At 38.0% G+C, this 18,071-nt stretch overlaps 3 protein-coding genes across 23 annotated transcripts; 1 reads left to right on the plus strand and 2 right to left on the minus strand.

The window, feature by feature from the left end:
* Positions 1-247: 247 nt before the first annotated feature.
* Positions 248-14,479, minus strand: LOC126754132 (ral GTPase-activating protein subunit beta). Of its 18 annotated transcripts, none has more exons than XM_050466038.1 (18): positions 13,968-14,479; positions 13,678-13,897; positions 13,414-13,443; positions 12,945-13,343; positions 12,626-12,886; positions 11,492-12,112; positions 9,807-9,911; positions 9,518-9,658; positions 8,919-9,462; positions 8,090-8,304; positions 7,388-7,642; positions 7,027-7,167; positions 3,862-3,879; positions 2,718-3,293; positions 1,575-2,258; positions 974-1,510; positions 646-901; positions 248-566 (listed from the first exon to the last, which is right to left on the minus strand). In XM_050466038.1, the coding sequence occupies exons 1-18, from the start codon at positions 14,157-14,159 to the stop codon at positions 452-454; spliced, it is 5,310 nt and encodes a 1,769-aa protein (XP_050321995.1). In that variant the 5' UTR covers positions 14,160-14,479; the 3' UTR covers positions 248-451. The 18 variants fall into 18 exon arrangements, with proteins under 18 accessions (XP_050321995.1, XP_050321992.1, XP_050322006.1 ...); XM_050466035.1 differs by having other exon boundaries at positions 2,718-3,347; XM_050466049.1 differs by lacking the exon at positions 13,414-13,443.
* Positions 14,480-14,997: 518 nt separating this feature from the next.
* Positions 14,998-16,670, plus strand: LOC126754135 (uncharacterized). 4 transcript variants are annotated; one of them, XM_050466057.1, is made up of 4 exons: positions 14,998-15,039; positions 15,466-15,643; positions 15,714-16,067; positions 16,156-16,670. In XM_050466057.1, the coding sequence occupies exons 2-4, from the start codon at positions 15,533-15,535 to the stop codon at positions 16,567-16,569; spliced, it is 879 nt and encodes a 292-aa protein (XP_050322014.1). In that variant the 5' UTR covers positions 14,998-15,039; positions 15,466-15,532; the 3' UTR covers positions 16,570-16,670. The 4 variants fall into 4 exon arrangements, with proteins under 4 accessions (XP_050322014.1, XP_050322015.1, XP_050322016.1 ...); XM_050466058.1 differs by lacking the exon at positions 14,998-15,039 and adding an exon at positions 15,054-15,072 and having other exon boundaries at positions 15,558-15,643; XM_050466059.1 differs by lacking the exon at positions 14,998-15,039 and adding an exon at positions 15,370-15,451 and having other exon boundaries at positions 15,558-15,643.
* Positions 16,652-18,003, minus strand: LOC126754134 (histidine protein methyltransferase 1 homolog). The gene is made up of 4 exons (XM_050466055.1): positions 17,845-18,003; positions 17,556-17,791; positions 17,332-17,498; positions 16,652-17,241 (listed from the first exon to the last, which is right to left on the minus strand). The coding sequence occupies exons 1-4, from the start codon at positions 17,937-17,939 to the stop codon at positions 16,774-16,776; spliced, it is 966 nt and encodes a 321-aa protein (XP_050322012.1). The 5' UTR covers positions 17,940-18,003; the 3' UTR covers positions 16,652-16,773.
* Positions 18,004-18,071: the final 68 nt, after the last annotated feature.

Raw genomic sequence — 18,071 nt, forward strand, 5'->3', positions numbered from 1 at the left:
GCCAGGAGCGCGTATTTATCAAAGTGATAAATGGTCGGCATGAGCGCGGTAGTGCAGGAAATCGTATACTGTCGTTTAATTAAAGCGCTTTGCTTACAGAAATACTTGCTAACCTTAGGCGAGTTGATTGTTGCGGTTTTCTTGCTTTTGTTTTTGTTCTTGTTTTGTTTTGTGTTGCATGTGGAGCAAACATTTGTTAATTTTATTGCGTTTACATTAGTTGCTTGTAATATTAAACGTGGCGGAGTTCAATTAAACAGCTTACATATTTTCGTTCAAAATACATTTTGTTGTTGTTGTTAAATACTTAATGGTAGTATGTGCACTTAATAAATAGCCCTTCACCTTGCAATTGCTTGAGTTGTGGTCAGTAAAGGTGAAGCTTAAATTAAAATTGAAAAAAATCGTAGGCGAACATTGAATGTTGGGTTAATACTATAGTGACACAGGCCTAGATGGCGCTTTTAAAGAGATGTGCCAGCAATTCCGGTTCACTCAAATCCATTTTGTATTTCTGGACTATGTCCTGTACTTTGAGTCTTCGGCGCACGTGTGGCGGTTGGTGGCTTTTAGCGCGAATAGTAATAGAGTAAAAATGTACCGTTAGCATATATGTATATATTTGTTATATTAGCATAAACTCACTTGTCATTATCCAAGCGCCGACGCTTAGCCATATTGTGCGCAGTCTGACGCACCAAATTGCCCACCACACGACGGCTCAGCACCATGCCATCCACCAGCGGTGTGGCGAAACTCATACGTCCCGTAGGCCCCTGTAATTTCACACGCAACAAGCCGGATTGCAAGGCGTGTAGGTATATGACATGACAGTCGCTGGCGCGCGGCATTTGCAGCGTTTGAGTTTCTTCGCCAGTGCGCGTGTAGGCCAACAAGTCATCTGGCATAGAAATATATATAGATTAAAACTTTGAAATGAAAATGTGATCCACTGTATAAAAATCACACTTACCGATTGGAAAGTTCAAGTGATCCTCAAACGACTCCAACCAAACTAGAAATATTTTGGCTGGCGGTTGTGCCTGCAATGACGGTTTCATAGCATTTGTCTTGCGACGCGTCGGCGGCACTGGTTCCTTTGCGCCAGCGCCTTTAGTGTCCAGCTCCAAAGAGAGATTACGTGATTTTTGGGTTTTAGCATTTTCGGCGTTCGCATCGGTGGCGCGCGCCCAAACATTGCCTGCCGATGCGGCCGATTGCAAGCTATCGCCCGAGGAGTGCGACGAACAGAGCGAAAGGCAGCTGCCATCGGTTTCGCAATGCATATTCCATTCGGTTGGTACGACGAAGGCGATTTCTGAGCTAACATCGGCCCAATAGAGCACCTTCGATTCGCCATTGAAGCGCAGATCAGCGTTGTTGGCAGCGGCTGAGTTGCCACGATTATGCGCTTGCTTGTCGCCATCGCGTTGGTTGGAGCTTTTAAGCGACCACGATGTGCTGACCAAACCAGTCCAGCCGGAGTGTTCCTCCAAGTCTACAGGCCAGCCTAAGGAAACAGAAATTGAAATATTCAAATATTGCTTTCAAATCTAACGGTAATCTTGACTTACCTAATGTTAACAGCATATTGCCGAAGTGCGCATCTAGGCTGCGTACATGCTCGTCACTCATATTGCCGATAATCTCTTGTGCCGTTGTCTGTCCTGATTTAACGTAGAACACATGTACTGTGTCGTAGGTGCGCGCGCTCAATTTGTCCAGCGTGCTCAGTTCCTGCGCAAATTGACTACGCTTCGTGTCGAGCACGATAAGCGGTCGTTGTGCCGGCGCGCCCAATGACTCGGACGGATTATTCGGATTGCGTTCCTCGAAAGTTAAAAAGCCAAAATGTGAGAGGAAGAGGCGCGCTGCCTGGAATTCGTGGCAGACCGCTGGTGGCACACTCTCCTGCGCATGCGACAGACTATCCGCACTGTTGTCGGTTGCTGCCCAGGCCAACTTCTCGTCAATACTTTGATTCTCAATCATAGTCTCCAACTGGCGGATGTTGTCGGCGCCATACTGCTCGCGTATTTGTTCCAGCGTCGGTATGGAGTAATCGGCAACACAGGGTGTTACCTTTTCGACACCGTCGGGAAAGAATTTTTGATCGAATTCGATGCGCTGTGGCGTGTCATTCATCGGTATGGGCCGTCCAGGATTGACAGCGTGATATTTCGTGCCCGATTTGCTGCGTGGCAAGTGACGCAATTGCATAGTCCAAGCGTGACGACCAAAGGGACCGCGTATAAGCACTGGAGTAGGCGAAGAAATTATTTTTTTATTTTAAAAAGGTTGATTTTTAACATTTTTAATGAATATATGATACTTAAATAAAAAAATAAATAAAGAAAAAAATTTAAAAAAATATATAAAAAAATAAAAACAAATATAAAATAAAACAAATAAAAAATAAAATAAACAAATAATTAAAAAATAAATAAAAATAAAATAAAAATAAGAAAATAAAAAAAAATAAGAAAATAAAAAAAAATTGTATAAAAAATAAAAATAAAATAAAAAAATTAGATTTAAAAAATAAAATCAAATAAAATATTACAATACTTAATTGCTTAAAGCTTACAAGGGCTTTTCAAAGCATACATATATTTACATATTTACGCTCAGCCAGTGGTCGAGCGTCTACTCAAGCCCCAGGTCGTTGAAGGGTTTCTACTTATAATCGTACTCTAAAGCTAATACTATCAACTCACGTGTCACTGTCGGCTGCGGATCTTCAGCGTTGCCAAGCGGCTCCTCCAAAAGCGCCAATATAGTCGAATTCTCTGTGACGAAATACTTAAACTTCGCTATGGCCTGCTCGGTTGTTATGGATGTGCCACCAACGCTGCCAGCGGCACTGTCCGGCATTGAATTACAGTGCTTCATCAAGGCCACTTCATCCAGCAACGACGATATCGACTCCGGACCACATTCACCGGGGAAGTAGCCGACTTGTTCGAGTATGATCGTAAGCAAACTTTCGGCAGCATCACGTACACGCATCGAGGCGGGCTTTAGTTCCTTCTCATCCTTGAATTTCGGTATGTCACCACTTTTGCCCACGCTCTTGGTGCCCGATATGCCCAATTCGACTACCTCCAACACCGTTTGTAGGCAATCCTTGTCCTGCAACAGGTACGGATGCTGCATCAACCAAGCCGAGGTGCATTGGAAGGCCGCCACAATGGTACTGTGCAAATCTTTGCTATGCGCTGGTGGCGGACGCGAGCACTGATAACAAATATAATCGCAGATCCATTTCACCGCTCGCTTACATTCTAACGCGTCTGTGGATATTATAGTTAAATTTTGACTTGGTTCTTCAATTTTAACTAAGGATTCTACGTGAGTTTGAATTGATTTGGTTTTGGTTTTGATTGAGTTCGAATTGTTTGAATTTATATTTTTGAGTTTTGATTTTGAAAACGATTTTTTCAATTTTTTTGTTGCAATTTTCATTTATTTTACAATCGATTCAATATTATTTTTCAATTTATTGAGTTGATTTTTTTTTGGTTTTTTGTTGTAAGTGTGCGAGTATTATTGTATATTGATTGATTTGATGAAGAAAATGTACAAAGAAAAACATGAAAAATGTTTTGTTCAATTAACCCGTTTCGCCCGTTAATAAAAAATATTTTTTTTTCAAATAAAATATACAAATAGCAGTTAAAAATGCATTTGTGTATGTACATATGTGTATATGCGTGTGTGTGTGTGAAGGGAAAGTGTTGTATGCAAAGAAAAATACAAGAAATCAGAGAATAGTATGTGTGATTTGTATAAAAATGAGAGAAAGAAACAGAGAGAAAGAACGAAAATGTTGTTAGTAAATATAGAAATGCCATTAATTACCGGTTGTAAATTTCCTGGCTGCACGGCGGCGTTGTATATACAGTTTACAAGTAATGTTATGTACAGAGTCATGTTTTTTGGGGAGGATGACAAGGGATAACCAACACACAAGGACACGGAAGGGGCATTTGTTGATGGGGGGGTTCAGAGAAGTGTGATTTTCGTGTTTATATTTTCAATGGACAAGTGAAAAGGGGGCGTGTGTGATAATTAATTGTGGGCGGTTTCAATTTATTTATAGTGTGTATAGTTTTAGCAATAAAAAAAGAGAGTAAACAAGAGAAGAAAATTTTGGATTTATTATAAGAAAACTTTTTTTTTGTAATGAGAATATGAGTTAGGAACAATTTAGTGACTTTTTTAGTTATTGGAAAATAACGCTGTTATATAATGAATTATATAAATAACAGTAAATTGCATCCTTTGCACGCATACATACACACAATGAGAGTAATAATGTTAATGGTTTGGGTATAAACTAAAATAAAGCATAGAAATCGGCTAATGGTAGCTTATACAGTATAACTGAAGAAGAGATGACGGCATTCCAAAATGCGGGTGAATACTTTTTTTTATTTTTTACAATAGATATTTTTATTTATTACAGTAGATACTTATAAGTCTGCTAGCAACCACGTGCAAAAATATTTTATTCACACAAGTTTTTGAAAGATGAAATTTTCAATATTTATAATTGATAGGTAAATCCATTTTTTTTGGATGGAGTCATGTGTAGAAGCAAGTGAGAAAAGTTCTCTGAGCTCCATTCACTAGGAAGTGGCCTTAAACAGTTCTTTTACATATGGCTCAAGCAGCTCACGACTTATGGTCTTTGACCAAGTATCCTCCAGGTAGCCAAAGAACATCTGTTTGAAGGCGAGCTAAAGTGAGAATGCAAAACATCCCTCCGAAGGGTTGTGCGCTATGTTTGGGACCCGCCACGTAAAAAACGCCCCAATGAAAATGAAACAACAGCCTCAGAAGAGAAACTTCCTATTGATACTCGTAACGACCAAAGCAAACGTAATAAGGACTATGATTTAAGTGCCTGCACTTGGAATGTGCAGTCCCTTTATTGGGAAGGTGCCGCTGCCGATATATGATATCCTCGTTAGAGTAAAGGCTGACATCACCGCTCTCCAAACAGTGTGATAGACGGGACAAGGACAAACGAATAGGACCCAGTGGCGATATAAAGGAGGGCAAATTCAGTGAGATTTTCGTGATGAGAGAGAGACTCCGTCGCCGAACGCAGGCATTCAACCCGGAGGATGAACGTCTATCACTGATTTGAGGGCACGCCCCGCCGGAAGAGAAGAACGATGTGAACAAAGACGCCTTCTATGAGCTCTTGCTGGGCACCTATGAAAGCTGCCCCCGCCGCGATGTCAAAACCGTGCTTGGCGACTTTAACGCCAGGGTGGGCAAGGAAGACCCGAAATATGGTTATCTGCAGTACTAGATTCCAGCATAAGAAGCCACCTAGCTGTCGCCGGATCGAAAAACCACCAATCAGATCGGTCATGTTGCGATAGACGTAAGACACGTCTCCAGTATTTTAGATGTGCGACGCGCTCCGAGGTCCTAACATCGACTCGGACCACTATCTTGTTGCAGCCAAGATTCGCGCCAGCCTCTGTGCAGCAAAAAACGCACGTTAACAAACACAAGAAGGGTTCGACTCGACTTGCACTCTGAGAGCACTCGTCAATAACTCGGTATAAGGGAATTGTAGGACGGCATTTCAAGCTCTTTACGTACATTTCAAGCTCCTTACGTACAACTGCAACCGAAACCTTTGGTTTTCGGAAAATGTAAAAGGACAGCTGGTACGATGAGGAACACCGTGTCGCAGCGGGGAGAAAACAGACTGCCTACTTCGCATCGTTACAATCGACCACAACACGAACGGGATACCGAGAGTTGCTGACAAAAAAAGAGAGGCCGAAATGCGTGAGTACGAAGAGCTTGACAAGCTGACCGACTGGGGTTATGCTCGAAAATTCTACGAAAAGATGCGGCGACCAACAGAAGGTTTCAAAACCGGAGTATGTATACTCTTGTAGAACTCCTGAGGTGATCTAGTGACTGATGCCCAGAGCATACTTCTCTAGCCTGCTGAATGGCAGTGAAAACATAACATCAGGAGATGATGAACCCGGGTCCTCAATTGATGACGATGGAGCAGACGTTTCATTGCCGGACCATGAAGAAGTTCGAAAAGCAATTACACATCTGAAGAACAATAAAGCGGCGGAGGCCGATGGATTGCCGGCCGAGCTATTCAAAGACGGCGGCAAAGAACTGTTAAGGAGCATGCATCAGCTTCTTTGTAGAATATAGTCAGACGAAAGCATGTCCAACGATTGGAATTTAAGTGTGCTCTGGCCAATCCACAAAAAGAGAGACCCCACCATCTGCGCCATCTACCGTGGGATAAGCCTCCTCAACGTCGCATATAAGGTTCTATCGAGCGTATTGTGTGAAAGATTAAAGCACACCGTCAACAAACTGATTGGATCAGGCTTTAGACCTGGCAAATCAACAACCGGCCAGATATTCACCATGCGCCAAATTTTGGAAAAGACCCGAGAAAAGAGAATCGACACGCATCACCTCTTCGTCGATTTCAAAGCTGCTTTTGACAGCACGAAAAGGAGCTGCCTTTATGCTGCGATGTCTGAATTTGGTATCCCCGCGAAACTAATACGGCTGTGTAAACTGACGTTGAGCAACACCAAAAGCTCCGTCAGGATCGGCAAGGACCTCTCCGAGCCGTTCGATACCAAACGAGGTTTCAGACAAGGCAACTCATTTCATGTAACTTCTTCGAGTTGTTTCGAATTGTACTAAATTTCCACCATATTTAGGTTCACATAACTGTGACATACCCAAAATTTTAACTGATCAAAGTTTTTTAACACGATAGCTTTCCACAAAATTATTTTTGGCACTTTAAACTAGCTTTTTCGAATACAAACACAACACTCAGTACCGATTTGGTATGCATATAGTAAACAACTTGAGCATTATTCTAGACAAAATGGCAATAAATGAATAAACCAAAAATGAAATGTACAATAGCAGTTTACGCAGCTAAATAATTTAATCCACAACCAATTCATACCATTACCATAGTAGTGAGTGAGATTTGCGAACGCTTACCTGAGTCACGTATGTGTAGACGTGCTAAGCCGGAGAGCAATTCCAAGGCGGCCAATGAAACATTCAAATCGGTTTTCCACGACGAAATCAAACGATGACAGACCAAATAGGTGGCGCGTACGAATAAGGCGTGCGCATTATCTGCATAAAAAAATAAGAGACGAATGAGAAATATATGCTTATCTGCGACTCGAGACAAATTGACACAGTACAAACACATTGGTACTAGGCAAGCGTGGTAAAGCAATCATAAACAATTTGAAATAAGGCAAAACAGTAAATACACAATGTAACAAAACAGATTTGGAGCAATAGATATTGTGGGTAAGGAAATTAAAAGGCGAATGCAAAGGAAAATTACCATAAACTGAAGCACTCTCAAATTCTTGTAGCAACTCCATGGGGAAATCATCCGATACGGTAAGGCTGGGAAAATCATGTTGTGATACGTTATCACGTCCAGCGTAACCACCGCCAACAGCAGCACCGCCCGTACCGGCTGTCAAGGGGGCGCTAGCGCCACCAGCAACGCCCGTTGCACCAATGGTAGCATTGCTGTGACCACCCAAACTTGAGTTGCCCGCGCTGGCTATCGATGCGGAACGTTCTGAGCAAGCTGTGCACACGCATGAGTAGAGGAGTGTCGAGTGTCGGTATAGGTGTTGCAGTGGTGACATTGCGTTTTACATTTGTGGTTTGACGTTTATGAGCGGTTGATATGATAGTGTGTGGCACGTATTTACATGGTAAATGGAACGTTGTTCATGTTTTTCACATATACACACACAAATTTACATAAAAAAGAAAAGAAAACAAAATGAATAAAAACAAAAAAATATAACTATAAATTTCTAAAATGGCAAATGTAAACATTTAAGCGCTGACAGCGCGTCGTATTTGACTGACGTTTAATTTACGAATAATGTGCCGTATAAGCCAGGCAATGTGATGAGTGTATTTACACAAATGATAGAATAAAAAATTATAGTATAAAATAATATAAAATTTATATAAAGAGCTATCTGTGTGATAAATATTTGTTTTACTACGATTTTCGTCATACCCGAACTCAGTAGATTCGTATCGCACGGCGTGGGTGAGGCGGCATGCAAATGCTCGGTGCCAACCAATTCCGTCTCCTCAAAGGTAACTGCATCCTGCACAGTCAGCAGCAGGCCACCAAGCAACATGTGCGTGTTCTGAGCATCGGTTTCCACTTGCAAGGCGTTCATGAGTATATTGATTAAGCGTGGCTTTAGTTGGATAAAAGAAATTACGCTGAAAACAAAGATATAAAAAAATATGTAGAGATATTGTAGAGTTGACTGGAACAATAACCTAAACAAAATTTTATAAAGATAACTTTTAAATTAAAAAGTTTTCAATACAAGAACTGAATTTGGAAAGATTAGTTTGTATGGTAGCTATATGCTATAGTGGTCCGATCTGAAGAGTTTCTGCGGTAATTTGTAGAGTTTCTTTAGACAATAATTTATGCCAAATTTTGTAAAGATATCTTTCTTAATGAAAAAGTTATCCATACAATAACGTAATTTTGAAAGATTAATTTTTATGGCAGCTATATGCTATAGTGGTCCGATCTGAACAATTTCTGCGGTAATTTTTAGAGTTTCTTTAGACCATAATTTATGTCAAATTTTGTAAAGATATATTCTCAAAATTAAAAAGTTTTCCATACAAGGACGGAATTTCGGAGGATTAAGTTGTATGGCAACTAGATGCTATAGTGGTCCGATCTGAACAATTTCTTCGAAGATTGTAGAGTTGCCAGGGACGATAATCTATGCCAAATTTCTTTGTCTTCTGCATGTTACAAACTTCGTGTCAAACTTAATAAACCCCGTTGAGGGTATATTTAACTAAACACTCACCGTTCAGTCGACTCATTCGTTAAATCGCGTATGGGTAGCGTTTGAAAGTGTAACGGTAAGGTGAGAATTGAGAGCAATATATTAATCGATGCACGTCGCAGCTCGGTTTTGTTGAAATGCATTGCCTGTGTTTTAATCTTCAAATCCTTATCCGGCAAAACAATCTCGAGAGCGCTTATAAAACCAGGTAGCAGCACTTGCACGCCATTCAAATCGAGCCGAAATAGATCAGATGAGTTCAACAAAATGCTCGCCAATGTTTCGTCACACTCCTTAGACTCGGTTATTTTCAAGCATTGCTGCAATGCCATATAGAAACGCGCCAAATAGACGGGGAGTATCTCCTCACCGGTCTTTTTAGCGCAAAATATCTTGCACAGCGTGCCTATGGCCTCCGCACGCCCCGACTCGTACTTATCGATGGTCAACGAGGGCGGCAAGCTGTTCGGATCGTTCAACGAATTCGGTTGCGACAGCGAAATACTGCCCTTACGATTCTCCATGATCATAGACGACGGACGCTTGCTAGCCTCGGTAGCTTGTTCTAAAATATACAAACAGTTATATAGTGGTGAACAATATAGGTGAATATAACTTACTCTTTGTGTTCATAAACCATGCATCGCCACCGATATGCGCCGCTTCGAAAAGCCATTCGCCAAATAAGTGCAAAATGCTATTGCATTTGGGCCGCGCAACAGCCAGAGGGGGGCGATTTTCGAAGCCCAGCGAAGGCAGCGCTAAACAAATAGAAAATCAGACAATTAATTATTCGTGAATTATTAAAAGGAATATAGTGTTGTTGTTGTAAATTTTAAACAGGCGTTTTTAGGATATAATTTTGTTGTCTTTGTAATTTGTGTTGGGAAAAATTGCCGTTAAACTTACATGTTAGGCTATTAGAGGATGGCGGACCAGACGTGGGTGTGAGTGGTGCTTGCGTTGTGGACAAACGTGCACCGGTTATGCCGATAAGCGCGGCTTTGCTCAAGCCTAAAGTGTGCGGTGACAACAACAAAAAAATATAGATATCATACAGAAAATTAATGGAAAGTGTTAGGCACAGCAATTGGAACAACAAGTTGTTTACACATACATACAAACAAAGACACAGGCACACTTACAAGTAAATTGCTTTTGTAGTTGTAAAATATAAGCAATTACAACAAATATGATAAGTTGCTACGAGAGATAAAAAATTAAAACAAAATATGGTGGGCGTAAACCTGATGATATCATGTACAGAAAACTAAGCCTGGAGAAGTGAAAATTTCAAAAATTCAAAAATATTTATTTACAAGTGGCTAGTGGTGCAACGGCTGCTGTAGCGTTTATATACAGCACACTGGCTTAGTTACAACACACGTTAAAATAGTCATCATTAAAAATTATACAACAAAAAACTTAAAGAAACTAATTCCAATAAGTACAAAATGGTTTATAATAAATACATATGTACATTTATATATATTAAATATATAACAAAAAACAAAACATATGTACCTACAAACCTAATACAAGTAAAATTTAAAAAAGTGGAGAATTAAAAACTACTAAACTGCAGCAAGACTTGGCTGGAGAACAAACTTTGTAAACAATAAATTTTTAAATATATAATTAATAGTTGTTTTAACAAGTCATTTATATTTAATAATGAAGAAATACATTTGGTTTTCTTCGCGGCTAACTGGTTGAACATACGAATCATGCAATTGATTAACTAAGGAATTCCGTAAGTCATTAACTTAACACAGCAAAGCTTTATCAAATATAATTATTAACAAGCAAATTTAATATTTCAAGAATTTTTATGTGAAAGTGAAGGAAGAAAGCGCTGAAACCATTTGCAAGAACGATCGAAAACAAGTTTACATTCGAAAAGCTTTTTATTTGAACAGATATCTTCAAGAAATTTGGCATAAGTCATTGTCTAAAACAATGTTACAAATTCTATAGAAATTGTGGAAATCGCGTCACTCTAGCATATAGCTACCATACAAACTTAACGTTCGAAAACAAGTTTATGTATGGAAAACTTCTTGATTTGACAGAATATCTTCACAAAATTTGTCAGGAATTATTGTGCTATAAATTGCTACAAACTACTAACAAATTGTTTAGATCGGACCACTATAGCATATAGCTGCCATACAAACTGAACGTTTGAAAACAAGTTTATGTAAGGAAAACTTTTTTATTTGACAAAATATCTTTACAAAATTTGGCATGAATTATTGTGCAATAAATTGCTACAAACTACCAACAAATTGTTTAGATCGAGCTACTATAGCATATAGCTGCATTACAAACTGAACGCTCAAAACAAATTTGTTGCATGGAAACTTTTTTATTTTTGAAGTGTAGTATTAGGCTTCAGCAAACAAGTAACTTATTCGACTTAACTTTGCTGTGAAAAGTTAAATTATTATTGGACTTGGCGAAATCATAAAACAAGCCAAGATTAGACACTAAATCAATAACTAATGTAGTGAGTGCAGCAAGCAAGTGAATTGTGCGCTTAAAAAACTGATAAAAAACACGCAGTCTAATAGCAAGACTCAAGACTCGCGCACCCTTTTGTTGCGTTACATTAACGTTGTTGTTGCCCAGTGCTGGTGCTACGCTAAAGCTCTTCGCCAAACGTCGTTGTAACGGTGGTGTGGGTGAATATGGCAAAGGTGCGCTTTGTTGTGCACCATCCACAGCCGACGAAGATGCCGATGTGGTAGTGGTGACGGCATTCAACGGTGTACCGAATGTTATCGAACCGACAACACCGGCCGATTGACTGCCACTACCGCTGGTATTGCCCGTTGCACTGCCGTTTCCAGTACCAGTATGAGCACCAGCGCTCGCTGGTGTTGACGCACTGCCATGATGACCCATTATGGCGTTCAGTGCTGAGCTGGCCGAACCGCTGATGAAGTTGTCGCGCAGAAATTGTCCAGCACCATGCAAATGCAAGTGCGGATGATAGTGATGATGATGGTGGTGCTGTTGTTGTTGTGCATTGTTTGTAGCAACGGTAGGTGCGCCGCCACCGCCCGAGTTTAGTGCACTATTACTGCCGTGATGGAAAAAACTATGAATACCCGCTGTGACCGAAGAGGCGGTCGCCTCGTTGAGTGAGAGGCGAATATCTAGTAAATTTGTGATTGCGTCTTCCGCTTGATGCGGCGGTGGTCGATAAATGCCTATGGTGTTTGCGCATCAGATGCGGTTAATAGCATTTTTTTGGAAATACATTTACAGGTTATAAAAAGATTATAGAGATTAAGGATGTCTAAAGCGACGCTTAACGTCTAATGGTAGGAATTAAACAATATATAACATCAATAAAAGTTTCTATAACATAATGTAGACTAAAAATATAAGTGACTTAAAAACTACAATACTTACTTAAAAACATAAAATTTATTTCTAATTTAAGAGACCATAAGTTTTTTATATAAGAGCCGGATGCATACCAATTTTTACAGCCAGCTTCACAGCAGTAAAAATATATGAAAAATATTCGAGTTTTTCATAAAAAATGGCATTTCTGAATGACAGATGTTGAAGCTACCAATTTAAATAGCGTATTTAACAAAATGCCAAATATGAGGCGAACATTTTAAGCTATTTACTAAATTCTAATTTGAAACACATTCAGTTAACCTCACTTTTGTAAATCGCTCGTCGCTTGGTTATTACAGTTAATTGCTTACCTAAAAATGCGTCAACTTGATTGGAAATGCCTTTGATTGCTTTCAGAAATATTTGTGGCAGCGCCTGCAAACATGGATGCTGATAAGTTTCAGCACCTTTGTCATGCGTGAGGGCCCACTGCATAAAATGCGATGATTTGCTGATAACATGAGGCGAGCATAATGCAGTCGGATTGCCAATTGTACGCAACAAACGATACCAGGTCTGCGCCACGCAGTCATTAGTCATATCCGCAGGTATTAGCTGTGCATCCTCTTCAGCTAGAAATACACAAATATTCATTTACAGTTTTCAATATAGTTTATCTAAAGTATATACATATTTTTAGTTCTGGAAAGGCCGGACCATATGTAAATTCCAGCAGACGTGCAGTTAAAGCGAGATTAACACGGTTCCATTGATCAATCAAAGCCATACGATGACGCCACATGGCACATGACTCTTGCAGTGTTTTCCACAATGAAGGTGAAGGAAAACAACGCACGCATGCTAAAAGCCAAACTTCGAAGAGCACAGATAACACCCTTTCACATAGTTGATCGCCAACATCATCTTTGACTGTGGGTGGCGCTAGCAGAACTTCATTGATGGCCAGCAAGAAGAGCAGTAATGCTTCCCATGTTTTCCGGTCCATTGTTTGTGAAATTTGTGCCGTTTGCTGCAGTGTACGTAAGACCCGGTGGCATAGCACTGCTTGACGGTTAATGGTATCAGCACCTTGAATTAAAATGTTCGCAGTTCAATAGTGTCGCAAACAAAATATTTAGCAATTAGCTCGAGCACCTACCAAGCGTATTTTGATATATAAATGGCAAGACTTGAAAGGGAAGGTAAAGCAGTTTTATAATGTGCACAATTATGTATTGAATAAGTATTTAAAAAGTAAAAATTACAGTACTATATACAAAGTGACAACCTAACGTTAAGTTTTTGAAAGTTGAAAAATTCATTCTAAAAATGCATATTTCTACAAGTGTATCATGCAATTAATTATTACTATATATTAATAATATTTAGCATTTAATTAATTTTGCACAAGATTTAAACATACTTTCCCCCTGGCGTGGCACAAACAAGTTATGGAAGTGGCTGACGATCTTCCTGCAGTACATGTTTGCATCTTCGCATATGGGTTTTGGCACACTTATTCGTGGCTGTGGATGCAAAGCTGTCAGCCATTCGCAGTAAACATTTACGCAATCTTTTATGGTCTCATGTTCTTGCAATGGTAGTGACAAACCAAAACAGATTACATCCATACACCAGTTAACCTACAGCAAAAAAAAAAACATTGAATAGAATTCATAAAACAATACAAAGATTTCAAAAATTTTACGATACCTCTTCATCGCGTACTAAATGACTCGGCTCAGCATTTTGAGTAATTCCCAAATTACTTGCTAGTTGACGTACAACAGACACTGTTACTTCACGGCCCGCGGAGGCAGGAAATTTATTGAGTACACTGCAAGACTGCGCTGCACAGCTGTCGGCCGAGATTTGTGAAGAAAGTGAAACCCATTCCGAATACATATTATTTATGTTTTGTATTTATTGTATTGATACAAAAACCAAAATATTGTAAATAAACCAAATTGCCGCAGCTATTGAGAACAGCTAAAAATTTTCACCAAAAACTAAGTCAACAAATCAAGCAGACATTCTCAATTACTCTATAAAGTATACGACTTTGGAAACTTGTATATTCCAAACATGTTTACGTTATTAAAATGCTTGTAAGTTAAAATAGAAATCTTTTAAAGTATTTATATTTTATTTTAACAATAATTTTACGCAAATTGGCTAGAGCGAAAGATTTTTTATACGTCAACAGTTAGGTTGCCAGACTGCAGCAAATAAATAATTTAATTTTTTTCATAATAATAAGGCTGTGTGCCAACTGGTAGCAATATGGAAATACTGACTGTTGAAAGTCAAATTTTGACATTTAATGTGATGATTATGTCTAAAATTTTCACAACTTATATGTGAATACTGTTATGCATTCACCAATAAATGAGTTTATATCAAACAAAAATATTGCGTAAAAATATAGTTTTATTGAAATATACGTTTTCGAGCAAAGTATATATATTTTACTAATATACAAATGGACTTACCCGAACTGTTAAGAAAAATTGTGAAATTTTATATTTTTATGTCTAGTGATTCATTCATCCATTTATTAACAAATATAAGTACACAAAAGCAATATCGAATAATAATTAAAATAAATATTGATAATTGGCTTACCTATTGTACATATTAAGAATATTAAATAAGATAAGAAACATGTAATTAATTAGATACGTAAGATTCCTAAAATAGTATATAAGCGATGAAGTTACTCAAATAAAATTAGAATGAATATATTCTTAGCTCAATAGAGATCTTTATATTTCCCCCACCAGCGGTAAGAGTGTAAAGATTTTTGATTGACCAAACAGTGAGTAATGTCGAAAGTTCTCGCTGATATATTGAAAAAAGGGACTTCCCCGAATTGAAAGAAAAATTTCGACATTTAGAGATTACATACTTGCATGTTTAGTGATAATAGTAATGTTGAATGTATGTATTTTGTTGAAAACTCATTTTTTGGTTAAACAATTTTATAATTTAAAAAACTATAATATACAATGTTACTTTCATTTAAAACTAACATCTTTTCTTTAAATATGTTTTGTATAGAAATATATATATATATATATAATCGAATAGAAATTACTGCATGAAATCAATATTTGTAATCGACTTTATTCGATTGTGTATATCGTATTTTGAATCACCAATATTTATTTAGATAAAGACAAACGGTAAAATATAAGGTAATTTATTTTAGCAAACGTAAATTAAAGTATTTAAAGAAGGTTACGAAGCGGTTCAATACCTCAGAAAAAAGCGTAACAATGGTTGGCAAATCCTCTGTTTCAGTGCTTCAGGAATATTGTGCTAAAAACAAAGTACCACCACCTACTTATGAATATCTAGACGAAGACGACGGTAGTTTTTGTTGCAAGGTAATATTGGGTATTCACATTTCCCATTACTATTTACAAAATAATCAGCTAATTGTATAATAATCTCCAGATTGAATTCATGGATACTGACGCTGTGGGTATAGGACGTTCTAAGCGTGATGCAAAACATAACGCAGCCGCTGTTATTATAAAAAAATTGCGCCTTGCTGATGCATCACAATTAGCGGATGATGGTGCGGCTAGCATACCACCTATTGATATGGTTGTGCAATTGCGCGATTATTGTGTGCAACAGAGTATGCCTTTGCCAACGTTCGAAATTGTACAGCAGGCTGGTACACCAGATGCACCCGAATTCACAGCTCTATGTACAATTGCTTCAATTCGTCGATATGGCGTATCGGAAAAGAAAAAGGACGCACGCCAAAAAGCAGCTTATGAAATGCTACTTGCCGTTGTTGATGTGAGTATGCAATATAGCACGAATACATATATTACGTGATAAATGGATATTTATTAGTTTTTTTGTTATATACATATTTGCTTAATAGGATGTGAATAAGCTTGAGCAAAATATGCAAATAGCTACACTTCAAAATGCCCAAGAAGACATTGAATCGGAGCGTTACAAAAAATTTAAAACTTATCGTGAGCTCACCGAATCCGGTACTGGTGATATACGGGGTGTGCTAATTTGTGATCGACATAACTATTTCAAAAAATTCTACCCTGAATTGAAGGAAACGGCGAATAAGATACTCAGATCTAGTTATGATTCGGTGCAGGATCAAGCAATGGATGTACTGGAATCATTGAAAATCACACCAAAAATTTCTCAAATGCCATCAATCAAAGCAGAACCCATGTTGTTTATCGAATTGAATTGCGAATATGATGTTGTATTTGCTGGACCGACGTCTACAGTATACGAAGATATAATTGCATATTTCAAAGTGATGCTTTAAAATACGAATACGCTCTTTAAATACTAAACATGTAGTACATAATTTATTTTATTGAAGTAATAATAATTAAATTCCAAATAAATCGCTTATTGTCAAATAGATATTATATTTTCAATATATGTATTTACAAGGCCTCAACACGCTTATAATTCTAGACAACAAAACAATCGATTTTCTGGAATTTCTTATTTTTTAATCCAACAATTACTTTAAACTTAATTCTAGTATTTCTCGTTTTACACCGTCCACACTTGACCAGACCACTTTAAATTGAAAACGCTTATCAGAAGTTATCAGTTCTTCGAATTGCCGTAGCCCACCACCAACACCGAAATAATAGGTTTTTGCTGCTACTAACACAACGCCGTTGGTATTTAATTTTGCATAGAATGTATCTAATAATTTTTGTTGATTTTGCGGATTGTATATAGTCTCTGAAGTAAGAATATAATCAAACTTATTTGTCTTGTCTTCGTCATTTTTTGTCGTCAGTTCCACGTACTCCCACCAATCGCCGGAATAAAATTGTAGATTTTCTTCCAGTGATTCAATGTCAAAATTCTCCTCTATTTCTGTTTCTGCAGCAGCAGACCCATCATCCACAGATTTTGACGGGGTTTTCACATTTAACATAACATTTGGTATTGTAATTTGTGTTAGTACATCTTTATTCTAAAGAGGAATTTGAAAATTAATTTTTTTAAACTACTATATATAGGTATGTGTATATATGTAATGATATGTTTGCTCAACGCGACTTACATAATCCTGAAAGTGCACTAACGCGCCACATATATATGCGTAAATACCCAGTAAACCAGCGCCACAGCCCAGATCTAACACACGTCTTCCATGCCAATTTTGCGGTTTGATAGTTTTAGCTAAATATTGAAGCAGGTCACCGGTACACTCCCAAATTTTTGCACCGCCTGTCAAGTTAACACGCATTATAATCGCATACAGTACATTTTTAATATTCTAAATACCTTCATAAACACCTGGTATGAGATCAGAATGGGTTTGTTCGGCTTTAGCGATGTCCTTATTATCACTGTCATTACATGTTATATGTTCAATCAGAAATCCTGTGACGATATGGTGAATTGGAACATCAGCTATGTTCAAAATGGTGGCATTCAACTTATAAACATCTAGGTTATCCAATATATCCACACCAATTGCAACTTTTTCCGATTTATACCATTCTGTTTTATCAGTCTTGCTGGAAGAATAATGTTAACATATTTCACAATGTGAAAATAATGTTTTTTTTACCTTGACGTGTTTATTACTTCCTTTTCGTTCGCAATATTTTCATAACAGAACGGATTGTTGCTATCTGCTTCAACATTAAAGTCGAACTTAAACATTTTGTAAATAAGATAAATTATGATCAATGAATATGTAAACAACCATCACCTACTACACGTGCATTTCGAGTTGCCAACTATTTTGAATTAGTGCCGGTCATTTGCTACAAGAATTCCGTAAAGAGGATTTAT

This window comes from Bactrocera neohumeralis, chromosome 3 (genome assembly GCF_024586455.1).
Source record: "Bactrocera neohumeralis isolate Rockhampton chromosome 3, APGP_CSIRO_Bneo_wtdbg2-racon-allhic-juicebox.fasta_v2, whole genome shotgun sequence".
Classification (NCBI taxonomy): domain Eukaryota; kingdom Metazoa; phylum Arthropoda; class Insecta; order Diptera; family Tephritidae; genus Bactrocera; species Bactrocera neohumeralis.